This window comes from Mustelus asterias, chromosome 4, assembly GCF_964213995.1.
Source record: "Mustelus asterias chromosome 4, sMusAst1.hap1.1, whole genome shotgun sequence".
In the NCBI taxonomy this organism is placed as follows: Eukaryota; Metazoa; Chordata; class Chondrichthyes; order Carcharhiniformes; family Triakidae; genus Mustelus; species Mustelus asterias.
Window position 1 is genome coordinate 124,430,320 of NC_135804.1, and position 15,311 is coordinate 124,445,630.

The 15,311-nt window shown below is 44.4% G+C and overlaps 1 protein-coding gene across 2 annotated transcripts in view; it reads left to right on the forward strand.

The window, feature by feature from the left end:
• The window catches only part of LOC144492971 (interferon alpha/beta receptor 2-like), a 42,778-nt gene that overhangs the window by 15,463 nt on the left and 12,004 nt on the right, over window positions 1–15,311 (forward strand). For both annotated transcript variants that reach the window (XM_078211698.1, XM_078211700.1), the window contains exon 4: window positions 2,632–2,810. In XM_078211698.1, coding sequence (XP_078067824.1) covers window positions 2,632–2,810 — 179 coding nt within the window. The remainder of the gene's footprint in view (window positions 1–2,631; window positions 2,811–15,311) is intronic.

The window sequence follows — 15,311 nt, forward strand, 5'->3', positions numbered from 1 at the left end:
ATAGGATGTGGATATAACTGGCTTGGCCAGTATTTATTGTCCATCCCTAATTGCCCTTGAGAAGATGGTGATGTGCCACCTTCCTGAACTGCTGCAGTCCATGTGACATAGGTACATCAATAAAGGTGGAGAGATGGTACCTAGCTTGGAGGAAAACTTACAGGTGGTGATGTTCCTATGCACCTGCTATCCTTGTCTTTCTTGGTGGTAGAGGTCATGGGTTTGGAAGGTGCTGTCAAAGGAGCCTGGGTGAGTTGCTGTACCATGTAGATGGCACACATTGCTACCACTGTGTAATGGTGGAACGAGTGATTATTTGAGGTGGTGGATCACACTCCTGACTTGCGTCTTCTCTACAGGGGACAAGCTTTGGGATGTCATCAGGTGAATTATTCACCACAGAATTCCAAACCTCTGACCTGCTCTTGTAGCCATACCATTATTTGGCTGGTCCATGATGCTTTGAGCTCCCCTTGAAAATATTTCACTGTTCTTTCGCTGGGTCAGAACAATGGAATTCCCTCCCTAACAGCATTGTAGGTGTACCTACACCACATAGACTGTCATAATTCAAGAAGGCAGCTCGTCACCACCATCTCAAGGGAAATTAGAGATGGGCAATAAATGTTGGCCTAACCAATGACATCCACATCCCATGAATACATTTTAATAACTGCTCTCTCCAAATCTATGATATCCTTCCTAAAGTGTGGTTTCCACAATTGGATGCAGTACACCAGTTTAACCAATGTTTTGTAAAGATTTTGCATTACTACTTTTGCTTTTGTACTCTTAATGCCTTTTTTTTTTCAAAGACAATACCATTTACCATTAATCAACTTATCCTACCACCTTCAATGGTGGCGACATGAGCAGTCCTTGTGGAAAATTTGCAAATAATTTGATTTGATCATTATCACATGCCTATAGCAGATATCTCCATGACAATTACTCATGCAGATACGGAAAGAATGTGCAAACTCCACACAGTGCTGGAATTAAACCTGGGTCTTTGGCACTGAGAGGCAGCAGCCCTTCAACATATTGGCTGTAAATCCCTTCACGTGGAATTTTTGTGGGGGTTCTCCGATCTCTTGCAATGGAACATTGCTGCATTCTTTGAGAAGCTATGTATATATTGCCTAAAATGTCTATTTAGATACAACAATTCTTCCCTTCCTTCCAACCCAACCCAGGTTTTCCAAATACTGAATCATGAATTTCTGTAAAGCTTCTCTCAATATTCCAATGTTCTCTTTCCTGGGCTCCCATTCTCCAGTTAACATGCACATGAGAAATAGAAAATGCTGGAAAATCTCAGCAGGTCTGACAGTATCCATGGGAAGAGAACAGAGCCAACATTTCAAGACTGGACTTTTGGTTCAGATTCCAGCATCTGGAATAATTTGCTTTTATTATAAACATCAACACAGTATTTGTTCAAAATTCAGCATCCAGCTCGCTCTTCAGCCCTGGTCCTTGCTAACCTTTAGCTTCCTGCCATAGAATCCCTACAATGCAGGAGACCATTCAGCCCATCGAGCCTGCACCGGCAACAATCCCACCCAGGTCTGCACTGGCTCTCTGATGGATCATCCCCTCCCAGACCTTACCCCTGTAACCCCACATAATCCCCCTGACACTAATGGACAATTGAGCATGACCAATGAACCTAACCTGCACATCTTTGGATTGTGGGAGGAAATCGGAGCACCCGGAGGAAACCCACACAGACACGGGAAGAATGTGCGAACCTGGGTCCCTGGTACTGTGAGGCAGCAGCCCTTCAACATATTGGCTGTAAATCCCTTCACCTGGAACTTTTGTGGGGGTTCTCCGACCTCTTGCAACAGATAATTGCTGCATTCTTTGAGAAGCTTTGTATATATTCTCTAAAATGTTTATTTAGATACAACAATTCTCCCAGGGCTCAGCCAAATGTCTGTCAAAGCTCTGGCAGGAAAGAGAGAGAACCTGCAAAGAATTTCCCCCAGCTTTTTGTGCCTTCAAATCCCTCAATGGCCATGTCCCACTCTCTTTGTAACCTCCTCCAGCCTTGTATCCTTGCCTCACCCTTTTTTAGTCCCTTTGTTCCCCACCCATCTCTTTATTGCAACATTGGTGGCAAAGTTTCCTGCAACAGATAAATTGTCTTCCTCCAATTCATTCTAATTCTCTGCTTCTCAAGTGTCTATAAGTTCTGTTAATTAGTTGTGACTATTTGTGTAAGACCATTTAAACTTATAAATAAGGATAAATGTATATCTCTGAAATGGGGACGAAGCTCCAATGTGACCTACTGCCCAATCCCGTTTGACTTTACGATTACTTGCTGTATTGACTCCCCATGAGTGAAATTAAACGGCACCAACAGATGGGCTTTAGTGAAGTGTCACAACCAGCAATTTCAAAGCCCGTGTTGGATTCTGCTTTTCGAATGCTTTGTGCAGTGTTGGCTGTTATAAACAATCTACCTTAACAATTTTACAGCAGCTTAGCCTCTACACGAATTTTATTTTAAATGAAAATTGCAGTGCCATTAAATTTGTTAAAGCCTTGGTTGATGCAACCCACAAAAGCCTCACGTGGTCATGTCAGCGATTGACTTGTCTTGTTTTATTTTGTTTAAAGCAAGAGTAATGGGACATTCATTCCAGTGGAGAAATGCACCAATATTTCGACTCTGTCATGTGACCTCTCTCAGACTTTTGAGAATTTTCGTAATCTTTACTGGGTCCGGGTTAAAAGCATCACCAGCACATCTAAATCCAAGTGGGTGGAATCGAATGAACTTCTGCCAATGCGTGACAGTGAGTGCCTTAATTATTTTTTTTAAACTCTGCAGTAATTTAGCACTAACGAAGACTAACCACTTTTTGTTTGCAAATACTTGGCTGCATGCTGTGGCAACACATTAAGCAGGTCTGGTAACTGAAAGTGTGTCAGATGTCCCTCGATTCGAGGGTGATGTCTAGTTGGGGTGGTGAGTTGCTGCCAGGAGTTGATGGAGCAAGCTGGTTTTTGGGCATGTGGGGCTGGAGATCCCATGAGGCAGTGAGTTGTGGAGTGTCAGATTTGCTTCCTTTGTTTACCTTCTCTGCCATCCCTCTGCCTCATTTAAGGCACTTTATCTTGAAGTGCGATACAGCTTGATGGACAAGTCAGTGGTCTCCTGTCAGCCATTAAGGCTGATGCCATGGTGCTTTAAGGAGAACTTCACATTGCCTTGGAAATGTTTCCTTTGCCCTGCCCTGGAAAGTTGGCCGTTTGAGAGCACAGGGCCTGGTGTGGAAAATGTTTTTTTTAGCCTTGTCAGAGACTATTTCCTCAGGTGGATGTAACTATTACTAGGGGGCATAACTATAAGGTTCATGGTGGGAGATAAAGGAAGGATGTCTGAGGAAGGTTCTTTACTCAGAGAGTGGTTGGGGTGTGGAATAGACTGCCTGCTTTGATAGTGGAGTGGGACACTTTGGGAACTTTCAAGCGGTTATTGGATAGGCACATGGAGCACACCAGAATGATAGGGAGTGGGATAGTTTGATCTTGGTTTCGGACAAAGCTCGGCACAACATCGAGGGCTGAAGGGCCTGTACTGTGCTGTACTGTTCTATGTTCTTGATGCGCTATCAATAAGGCGAAAGACTACCGATATGCCAATATAAGTGTAGGCTTTTATTCACAACAGAATCAGGAGCAGATCCCAACAAATAACCAACCTGGACTGAACAAGGGGGAGGAGACAGCCACCTTTATACTAGGTGCTGAGGGGAGGACCCAAACTGGAAGGGGATGTGTCCAGGTATGACAAGCACACACAACGGTGGTCCATATAGGACAAAGGCACAACTGAGGTCCACCACAGTTCTATGTTCAACACAGTGGGCAGAACACAGAAATTGATTTTGTGGGAATATTTCCTGAATACACATGGACCTGGTTTCAAGAAGGGCACTAACATTTGTTCAACAGTCACCCAATTGAATTTAGAAGACGGAATTTCTCTACAACTCATAGTTCAGTCTTTCTGCAGGACAAGAGTGTGGTGATGACAACCGCTCTGTACGCTTTTGTTGTTTTTCAGGGATCTCTTGTTGTCAAACACCCACTATCACAGTTTGTAGAAGGCCGAACTGGGGCAGCTGATCCAGTGTTGGTCGCATCGCCTCATCAATGGTGGGTTTTAAAGTGAGGTGACTGCCGAGGTAGAGAAATGCTCAGCGTATTCCAGAGCATGTCCTTCAATACAATTCCTTCTGTGTGAAAAACTTCCCCCTAACATCTCCCCTGTAGCTACCACCCAGCACCTTAAAGCTGTGTCCTCTCGTAGCAGCCATTTCCACCCTGGGAAAAAGCCTCTGAGAGTCCACCCGATCTATGCCTCTCAACATCTTATATACCTCTATTAGGTCTCCTCTCATCCTACGTCTCTCCAAGGAGAAAAGACCAAGCTCCCTCAGCCTATCTTCATAAGGCATGCCACTCAATCCAGGCAACATCCTTGTAAATCTCCTCTGCACCCTTTCAATCTTTTCCACATCCTTCCTGTAATGAGGCGACCAGAAGTGAGCACAGTACTCCAAGTGGGGTCTGACCAGGGTCTTGTATAGCTGCTTCATTATCCCCGGACTCCTAAACTCAATCCCTCGATTGATAAAGGCCAGCACACCATACGCCTTCTGAACCACCTCCTCCACCTGCGGGGCCGATTTTAGAGTCCTATGGACCTGGACCCCAAGGTCTTTCTGATCCTCTACAGTACCAAGAGTCTTTCCCTTTATATTGTACTCCTTCATCCCATTTGACCTGCCAAAATGGACCACTACGTATTTATCTGGGTTGAAGTCCATCTGCCACTTCTCCGCCCAGTCTTGCATCCTATCTATGTCCCTCTGTAACTTCTGACATCCCTCCAGACTATCCACAACCTCGCCAACCTTCGTGTCGTCGGCAAACTTACCAACCCATCCCTCCACTTCCTCATCCAGGTCATTTATGAAAATAACAAACAGCAAGGGTCCCAGAACAGATCCCTGGGGCACACCACTGGTGACCGACCTCCATTTAGAAAAAGACCCATCTATACCCACTCTCTGCCTCCTTTGGGCAAGCCAGTTCTGGATCCACCGGGCAGCAGCCCCTTGGATCCCATGCCCTCTCACTTTTTCTAGAAGCCTTGCATGGGGGACCTTATCGAACGCCTTGCTAAAATCCATATAAACCACATCTACCGCTTTCCCTTTGTCAATGTGTTTAGTCACATTTCGACGAACTCCACCAGGCTCGTAAGGCACGATCTGCCTTTGACAAAGCCATGCTGGGTATTCTTGAGCATACTAAACCTCTCTAAATGCTCATAAACCTTGTCCCTCAGGATCTTCTCCATCAGCTTACCAACCACTGAGGTTAGGCTCACTGGTCGGTAATTTCCTGGGCTATCCCTATTCCCCTTGAAAATAGGAACCAGAGTGATTTACTTGTGATGCACAGTACATTGTTGTGTCACCTATCACATCCATTGATAACCTTTCTCATGCCTTAAAGATCAAACTTAGATGGTGGGGTGGCACCTCATATTGGGGCATCAGTGTCAGAAGCCATAGACTGGAAGGAACATGTGTTCAATTTCTCAATGTGCCGCATCCGGTATGCACACTGTGCAAGGATGTGTGAGGAGAGGCTTTGTGGCGAATTGCAAGAAGAAATAGGTTTAAAATGGAATTCCTTTCTGGACTACTGCCAAGTATCTACCAGCAATCAGCCAACGGTTGCGTTAGAAACAATGAAACATTGACAAGCAAAATAGAAGACCGCAAGATCTCTGACGCAATAGTAGTCTCCCTGAAAAAACAGAAACATTGCTCAAGTACTGAATTGATGAAGGATATTAGGAACTGGTTTAATAGATATCTTTATTCACTAGCTTTGAAATTTGACAAAGCTGAATGAGTCTCTGGATTTGAACCCACTCATAAAGGTAAAATATTATTACGGTTGAAAACTTGTTAACTTGAAATTCTGATTTGGCTACATTTTAATTGTTTTTTATTTCATTCATTTATGAGACGTGTTCTTTGTTGACTAGGGCAGCATTTATTGCCCACCCCTAATTGCCATTGTTAAGGTGGTAGCAAGCTGCTTTCTTGAACCACTACACCCATTGTGATGTCAAGGAGGGAGTTCCACAATTTTGACCCAGCAAAGGAACAGTGATGTATTTCTACGATGAGCTCAAATTATCATGGACTAGCCATATAATTGCTTTGTCAACAAGAGCAGGTCAGAGGTTTGGAATTCTGTGGTAAGTAATTCATCTCTTGACTTCCCAAAGCTTGTTGACTGTATACAAGGCGCAAGTCAGGAACATGATGATGTATCCAACACTTGCCTGGATGAGTGCAGTTCCAAAAACACTCAAAGCTCGACACCATCCAGGATAAAACTGCTTACTTGATTTGGCATCCCATCCACAATCTCAAATAATCGCTCGCTCCACCATTGCACGGTAGTAGCAGCAATGTGTGCCATGTATAGGGTGCAGTAACTCACCAAGGCTCCTTCAACAGGGTATTCCAAACCTATTGCCTCTACCACTTAGGACAAGGGTAGCAGATGCATGGGAACATCACCACCTGCAGGTTCCTCTCCAAGCCAGACCTCATCGCTCTACCTTCATTGTTACTGGGTCAAAACCTTGGAATTCCCTTCCTAACAGCACTGTGGATGTACCTATGCCACATGGACTGCAGCGATTCAAGAAGGTGGCTCACCATCACCTTAAGGGTAATTAGGGATGGGCAATAAATATTGACCTCACTGGTAACGTCCACATTCCATGTACAAATAAGAAAGACTTCACTTTGCTAGATGGGTGCAGCTTCAAAATGCTCAAGAAGCTTGACAACATCCAGAACAAAGCGACCCAATTGATTGGCACCGTGTCCACCATCTCCTTTCCTCCTTCCAACTTGCTTGTTGTGTTTGCTATCTACATGCAACAACTTTCTTCAACAGCACTTCCCAAACCATGATTTGTACCAACGAGGTGGCAAGCGAATACCCAAGTTGAATACCCAAGTTACACACCCAAATGCCTTGAAAAAATATGTTGTTTCTTCTTAGAATCGTAGAATCCCTACAGTGCAGAAGGAGGCCATTCAGCCCATTGAGCCTGCACCCACAAGAATCCCACACAGGCCCTATTCCTGGAACTCCCTCACTAACAGCAATATGGGTGAATGTTCAGCATATGGACCCCATTTGATGAATAGGAATGAGTTTCTAGCTTTCAACCTACTCACCAACGTGAAAGACTGTTTTGGTAGAAAACTTGCTAATATTTTTATCTTAGTAAGAAAGTTCCTGAAATTCTGGTTTGGCTACTTTTTAAATTTCATTTGTTTATGGGATGTGTGCTTCGTTGGCTAGGCCCGCATCTATTGCCCATCCTTGTGACGGTGGTGGTGAGCTGTTGCTTTGAATCACTGCAGTCCATGTGCTGTAGGTACACACAGTAAGAAGTTTAACAACACCAGGTTAAAGTCCAACAGGTTTATTTGGTAGCAAAGGTACACCCACAGTGCTGTTAGGGAGGGAGTTCCAAAATTTTGACCCAGCGACATTGAAGAAATGGTGATTTATATTTCCAAGTCAGAATGGTGTGCAGCTTGGCGGGGAATCTCCAGGTGGTGGTGTTCCCATGTGTCTGCTGCCCTTGTCCTTCTAGATGGTAGCAGTCATGAGTTTGGAAGGTTATGCCAAGGATCCTTTGTGAATTCCTGCAGTGTATCTTGTAGATGGTACACACTGCTGTTACTGTGTGTCGATGATGGAGGGAGTGAGTGTTTGCGGATGGGGTGCCAATCCAGTAGGCTGCTTTGTCTGGATGATGTCAAACTTCGAGTGTTGTTGGAGCTACACTCATCCAAATAAGTGCGTATACCATCACACTCCTGATTTGTGTGTTGTAGGTATTGGACTGTGTTTGGGGAGACGGGAGGTGAGTAACCCATGCAGGATTCCTAGACTGCTATGGTAGCCACAGTATTTATATCCAGGTCATCTTCGGGTTTATGGTAAGCCCCCAAGATGTAATGGGGAATTCAGTAATGGTAATGCAGTTGCATGTCAAAGGAAAATGGCTAGATTATCTTTCGTTGGAGATGGTCATTGCCTGGCACTTGTGTGCTGCGAATGTTACCATGCTGCATGTCAGTCCAAGCTGAGATATCGTCCATGTCTTGTTGCATTTGGACATGGAATACTTCAGTACCTGAGGAGTTCCGAATGTTGCTGAACATTGCACTGTCATCAGCGAACATCCCCACTTATAATGGAAGGAAGGTCATTGATGAAGCAGCCAAAGTTGGTTAGGCCTAGGTACTCTCCTCTAATTGTTTCTTAACATTTTAATACATCTGATTAATCTTTTAAATATGATTACATATCCAAAGATGTGCTGGTTAGGTGGATTGGCTATTGTAAAATTGCCCTTTAGTGTCAGGGCGATTAGCAGGGTAAATACGTGGGGTTACGGGGAGACAACCTGAGTGGGATTGTTGTTGGTGCAGGCTGGGTGGGCCAAATGGCCTCTTTCTGCACCATAGGGATTCTATGAAAACATGTAAAAAAATATATATTGTCACTCGACAGTATAGCTAGATTTTGCTGTCACATTTCTCCAGTGTAAGCTGGAAGTAAACTATACAATGGATATACTTAATGTAAGGTTAATGGAATAACCAATAGCTTGGTTCAAAAGTTAATGTGATGATGGCAATTTTCCATGGATGCGTAACTTGGGAGAACAGAAAGAAGTCAATAAACCAGATAATCCAATCTGTTTTTGTGGTGACTGAATAAATATTGGAGAACTCACTGTTCATTGTACCATTAGACTCTTAGTTCAGTTTAAAAAATGCAAAAGGCCTGTAGTTCCAACAGATAGACTTGAACGATGCTGTTTATTTCCTGGCATTTGAGTGCAAGCATGGGCATAGTGTTTATGTTTGATACCAGAGCACAACCAGCTTTGTGTCAATTTCTCTATTATTGTTGACCCCACATGCTGGACACCTGTATTACAGTGATTTAAGTTAAACACCCGACCACAACAAAAACAGAAAATGCTGGAAAATCTCAGTAGGCCTGATGGCATCTGTGGAGAGAGAATAGAGTTTGGATGGCCCTTTTGTCAGAGCCTAGATGGGTAGATGCTTTCCTATATAGCTATGTGATATTCTGCACAAAGTGGGTCAAGAAAGGTGAACTTGTCAATGTCTGTCTACGGGGGTGGAGGAGGAGAATAGATGGGAAATCGAGGCGGGGGGGGGATCGAGGCTGGTCCAGACACATCAGGGAGGCAGCAATTGGAGGATGGGATGGGGGGGAGGAGATTCGCACGGCCAGCTTTGTGGGGTTGGCCAGCGATCAAACTGGCCAGCAATTGGGAGACCGACAGTGCAGGGCTACTGTGCATGCACCGAGTCTCTGCTATGACAGATTGGTGCATATGCAGTGGCCCGCTCAGTGCTATGCAGCCGGCCTCTCCAGTGGGAGGCTCTGCCCATGATTGTTTATTCTGGATGGCGTCACTGATTCACTGATGTTCAGTGTGATTCATGCTGAGGCACTCTGCAGTGCACAGTGCGTGGGAGATTCATTTTGAAATCCCGCTGAAAAAATCAGCGGGGTTTACTCCAGTTTTTGCACAAATTCAACACTGTCAGAATTGAAAGACCCACCCCATCAGTACACTTTTTCAATGAAGTAGAGTATTCTTCCCATTCGGGGATGAAAACAAGCTGCATTTATCATCTTTTCTCCTTGAGGCTTCCCTGAGCTGTGTTGTTTTAAAGAAATGTATCGAGGTGGGTTAGTCATTGTGAAGTTATGCCACAGATACTGCAGGTGAAGACATTCGATGGGTGTAGCTGTCCTCCTTGACATTAACAATGATTTTAAGGAAAAAGAGAAATATGTTGGTTTGGGGTGGAGCTTTGGGTTTTACTGAACAAACTGACTGACTGGAATTGTTCAGCAGCTCCAGCTGTTTAATATAGTAGATATGTCAAATGGAGTATTTACTTACTAAACACTGTTATAATGTATGTAATAACATTGTCACTGGGGTTATTTATAATTCAGAATCGGAGGGTAAAAAAGAACAAACTCTCTGCATTTTGAGTTAATTAAAGAGAGCGTTCACGGATTTATAAAAGATCCAATTGAATTCTGTGGTAAACTAACAAAGGGTTGAGGGAGAGAACGCAGTGGATGTTTTCTAAATGGATTTTAAATAGTAAGAAGCCTCACAACACCAGGTTAAAGTCCAACAGGTTTATTTGGTAGCCCGAGCTTTCGGAGCGCTGTCCCTTCATCAGGTGAGTGACTCAGGAGTTTCTGGCCGTGTTCACCCCAAGGCCAGAAATTCTCACCCCAACTCAACAGACCTTTGCGTGGTCTGCGTCCTGCCTGCTACGATTCCTGTGGCGGGTGGGACAGAAAAATTCCGCCCATGGTTTTGCTGGTTGGTTCAATATTTAATCTGATGTACATCAACATCGGATTAGCTGCTCTGCTGTTCTTGCCCTCTGAGGTGCTTATGTTACATCAGCGCAGCAACTTCGGGTAACCCTAGTCTGAATTTGCTGACTTGAGCATAATCCTTTTACACACTTTGACTTCACGCCAGCTAAAGCTTAACTGCAATTAGTGCAAATCTACTTTTTCAGCTTTAATTATTAAAGAGCTCACTGGATTTAATTTGCTTTCTTAGGATCAGAAATGTAGACTGCATTAGCCTAAAGATTAATGGCTTGAGATTACTGTTAAGTGATCTGAACTAAATAGGTTACAGATTTGTTGCTAACACCTCCCAAGGACTATTGGTTACAGTGAAGAAGATGGCTTTTGGTCCTGCTGGAGTTTTGATGGATCAATACTAAAACCTTTACTGCCCTGTTCCTCCGACAATATCAAATCTGTAGACAGTTGGTAAGTACTCTATCTTCTCGGTCAGGAAGCTGTGAGTCCAAGCTCAGAGACTTGAGCACCAAATCTGGGTACCGAGGGAATGCCGAACTTTTGGAAGTGCCAACTTTCAGAAGAGTTGTTAAAGTCTTGTCTGCCCTTTCAGATGCCAGGATACCATTTCCATTCTTCCCCTCCGTGTTTTGGCCAATATTTATCTCTCAATCTGCATCTCTAAAAATTAAATTGGCTGATCATTCTCGCATTGCTCTCTGTGGAAATTTGCGGTGTGCAAATTGCCTGTTGTGTTTTCCTACATTTACAAGAGTGACTACACCTTATTGAGGTGGTCTTGTGGCGCAGTGGGCAGCCTCCCTGCCTCTGAACCAGAAGCTCCGGGTTTGGGTCCTAGGACTTGGTGGCCAAGGAAGATGCATTCATAATGTGGTTACACAGATTGAGTGGGTTAACTTGCAAATCCTTCCAAACACACCAATGGCTGGTGGTAAGAGCGGATGAGACTCTTGGTCAGCCACACTTGATGAGGAGTGGCACCTCCCCCACCCCACTACCTCCGTCCCCAAACTACAAGTGTCTGGTGACAGACTAGTAACCTGTTCCAGGAAATATGGAAACAGACAAAAGTCTGTCTTAGTGCACCACTGTGTGCAGGAAGAGAATTGGAATGGAAAGCCTCATAAATATTAATGTAGGATTAATTACCTACTGCGGCTATTTAGTCAATGTTGATTTTGCTTTGCTTGTTATTAAGAATCTCAAAACATGATGAGGGTGATTCTCCCAAAAAACGTGCCCAATCGACCGGAATACATGAGTTCTTCCTGCCTGTTTTTTGGATGGGGTTCATGGCATTAATCAACGGGACTCCAGAGCTTTACAGAGCCCCTAACGCGATTTACTTTGGTAAGGGGGTGCAGGGCCTATTCTCGCCCGAGAGGCCAGAATCAAAATGCTGAGCGGGCCATTGCGCATGCGTGTTGCCCCCCCCCCCCCCCCCACCTCCACCCATCACCGGTGTCATCCCTGACTCTCTTCCACCCCCCCCCCCCCCCCCCCCACCCCAACCACTGACTGGCCACACCCCCTTGGCAGTGCCGATTGGGCACTGCCCAAAGGGCACCCCATCCTGCCACCTGACATCTCGTGGGGCCTCAGTGGCTTCTGTCCCCACCAGCGGGGTGATCACATCTGATCCCCATTGATGGGGACCAGCTTTAATTCCTGCTGGTGCGAACCTCTCCCAGCGGGAGGGAGGCATTAATGAGCCTGGAGGATCCCTTCCCGGGCTTGTTAATGATATTAAAATGTGAATTTTAATATGGTAATCGACCATGCACTGATTTCCGGCACGAGGCCTGGGAGAGTCGTGATTGTCTGGACACCGGTCATGAATCCCGCTACAGGCCCCCGCTGATATGAGAATTGCTCCCAACATCTTATTGTGTAATTATTTCAATCGATCATTGAGAAATTTGTGTCTCTTATTGAAAGTTATCATGGGTGTCTTAACAGTTGTTCTTTTTAGTTTTCACAATAGTGATGTAGGAGACAAGCTCAAAAGTCTGGCAGCATCTGGGGAGATGCTGGAGGTTAGGGGAGGCAGTGGAAAAGTGATATTGTTACTGGACTAATAATCCAGAAGCCCAGGGTTATGCTCTGTGGACCGGGTTCGAAGCCCACCAAGGCAGATAATGACATTTGAATTCAATAAGAATCTGGAATTAGAGACCTAGCGATGACCATGAAACCATTGTTGTTTGTTGTAAAAAGAAAAATCTGATTCACTGATTTCCTTTAGGGAAGGAAATCTGCCATCCTTACCTTGCCTGGCCTACATGTGATTCCAGAGCCACAGCAATGTGGTTGATTCTTAAATGCTCTCTGAAATGGCCGAGCAAGCCACTCAGTTCAAAGGCAATTAGGGATGGACAATAAATACTGACCCACCCAGCGATGCCCACATCCTATGAATGGATAGAAAAAAAGCACAGTTAACATTCCAAATCCAATGTGACTATTTTTTTTGTAGAGTTGAAGAGGGAAGGAATCTGAAGGATTTCATATTGTCGCAAAAGGAAGGAGAGGCAGATGGAGGCCAGGAGTAGGAGAGGGTGGGTGAGACAAAGGCAAAGAGTGGTATTGATAGTAATAAAGAAACAAAGCATTAGTCCAAAGAAGGTGTGAATAGCAGAATAAAGGTCACTGCTTGATGCGCGATATAACTCACGAGGTTAGAGATGCTCGAGGAAATAAAGGCTTTTATTGACTACTACAATAGAGCTACCATATATAATACACGATCCCAGACTAAAGGGTCCCAGACAGAGCAGTGACCTTTATACCTCTCCCAGGAGGCGGAGCCCGACTGGGATGTACCATAATAACTATATTACAGGTAGAACAGCCCAACCCTAACCCCAATGGTAACATGTAGAATAGCCCAACCCTAACCCCAACAGTAACATATATACAGACTCATAGTACTGGCCAGACCCTGGCTCAGTACTACCTGGTGGGAACCAACGATGGTTCACCACACTGCTGACTAGCAAAATAGCAGAATGTGTTATGGAAGGAAGGAGCCCTCGAACCATAAATCCAGTGGCATTCTAGAACTCAAAATTGGATGGCGCTTTATCTATTAGTCTTTAAGATAGCAGAGAGTGTAAAGACCCTAATACAAAGTCAACAAAAATGAAATTAAATAGTTTTTACATTTCTTTGCCTGCTTTACAAACATAATTTGAGGTTCTAGAAAGTAAAACCTGTATTGAGGGATTATATTTCTAATGAGGGTGAGTTGTTTCACATAGGAATGTAGGAAAATATATATATCTGTGGAAACTATGTAATCTTCATTCAGTTTTTTTTGAAAATCAAGTATTTGTTTTGGAGTGCTTTAACAGTCTGACAACGTTAATGGAATGTGAGCACATGATGGTTTGCAATACATTATTGGCCAAAGTTTTCCCCCTAAAGTGGGGGAGGTGGGGGCTAACCATGCTGGTGAGCCTGGCCTCAAAGCACTCGGGTGCTGTTCCACAAGGGCACCCCGATTTCAGTGTACTGAGAAACCCGCCCCATATTGGCATCAACAGCACGTGCCTCCCCCAATGTGCTGCCCATGCCCCACTGGCACTACACCTGCCCAAGTGTCTGGTGGGGGATGCCTGGCCATGCCTCCTGACCACCTGGGGACTTCAATGCCCTTCGAGCCCCCTGGCATGACCACTGTGCCAGGTGTCCGCTAGTGGAGACTAGCTCTGACGCTCGCCATTATTGTGCTGCGACCGAATGCCGGAAGATTCCGTGTGCTGGGTTTTGAACGGTCTAGGCATACTCACATGCTACTTTATATAAGCTAATCAGCCTCACGCCCTTTCTGGGTGCGATCTGGTTCACACTGTTAGACAGGAGCCGGAACAATTGCAAACTGTTTCGTGCCAGGCTCGAAACCAATTTTTAGGTCCGCCGGCTATTTTCTGGGCTCAGTGTTCAGATCAGAAACTCCAAGCTATATTATAAAGTTAGACCAGAAAATAATTATTTTTGATTTGACATTAGTGTAATGATAAGGTGTTTCACTCCAGGTGTGATTCTATTGATCCACTAGGAAGCTTTTGTCAAAACAAACTTTATTTGACAATACAGTTTAACTATAACAAAAAGAATTAGCGTAACTGTTACCTAATTGAAATACTTCAGCATGATAAGATATAATTCTCCCATCTCTCTTCGTTCCAATCTAAGCAATATTTCTCATAGATGTAAACTTCTCTTCAAGATCAGTTAGCAAACAACAGGCTTATGTGCTGATACATGAGTTGCTAGTCTTCCAGCCTCCAGAACACTTCTGTGGTGAGATATCCATTTTCCAGCAGGTCCGAACTATAGTCTTGGGAGAGAGAGAAGAGTTGCTCCTTACAAATCCAAACCGACACAGCCTGCCTTTTTCTGTTAGCCTGGCTCCTCCCATTAGTGCAAAACTTGCTCTTGTCAATCAACCCAATTAAACCCTACTCCTGACGTCCTAAGGGACAATCCAAAAAATTGGAACAAAACTGCATTAGCTTGGATTAAAACGAACACCCCAATATCCAGGGTCAATTATGCTTCTACATTCTCAGCATGTGAGCTACCTGTAGCAGGCAAATTGGTACCATAATCAGAGCTGAAGTTTAAAATATTCCCTTCACAAGAAACCTGATATAAATATTTATAAGACACAGTATCTTCACATCAGCGTGATTCATGCCAGGTGTGATGAGTTTGTAAGTTGCCTCCCCATTGTTAGCTGGAGTATATGGCGTGTTGCCATC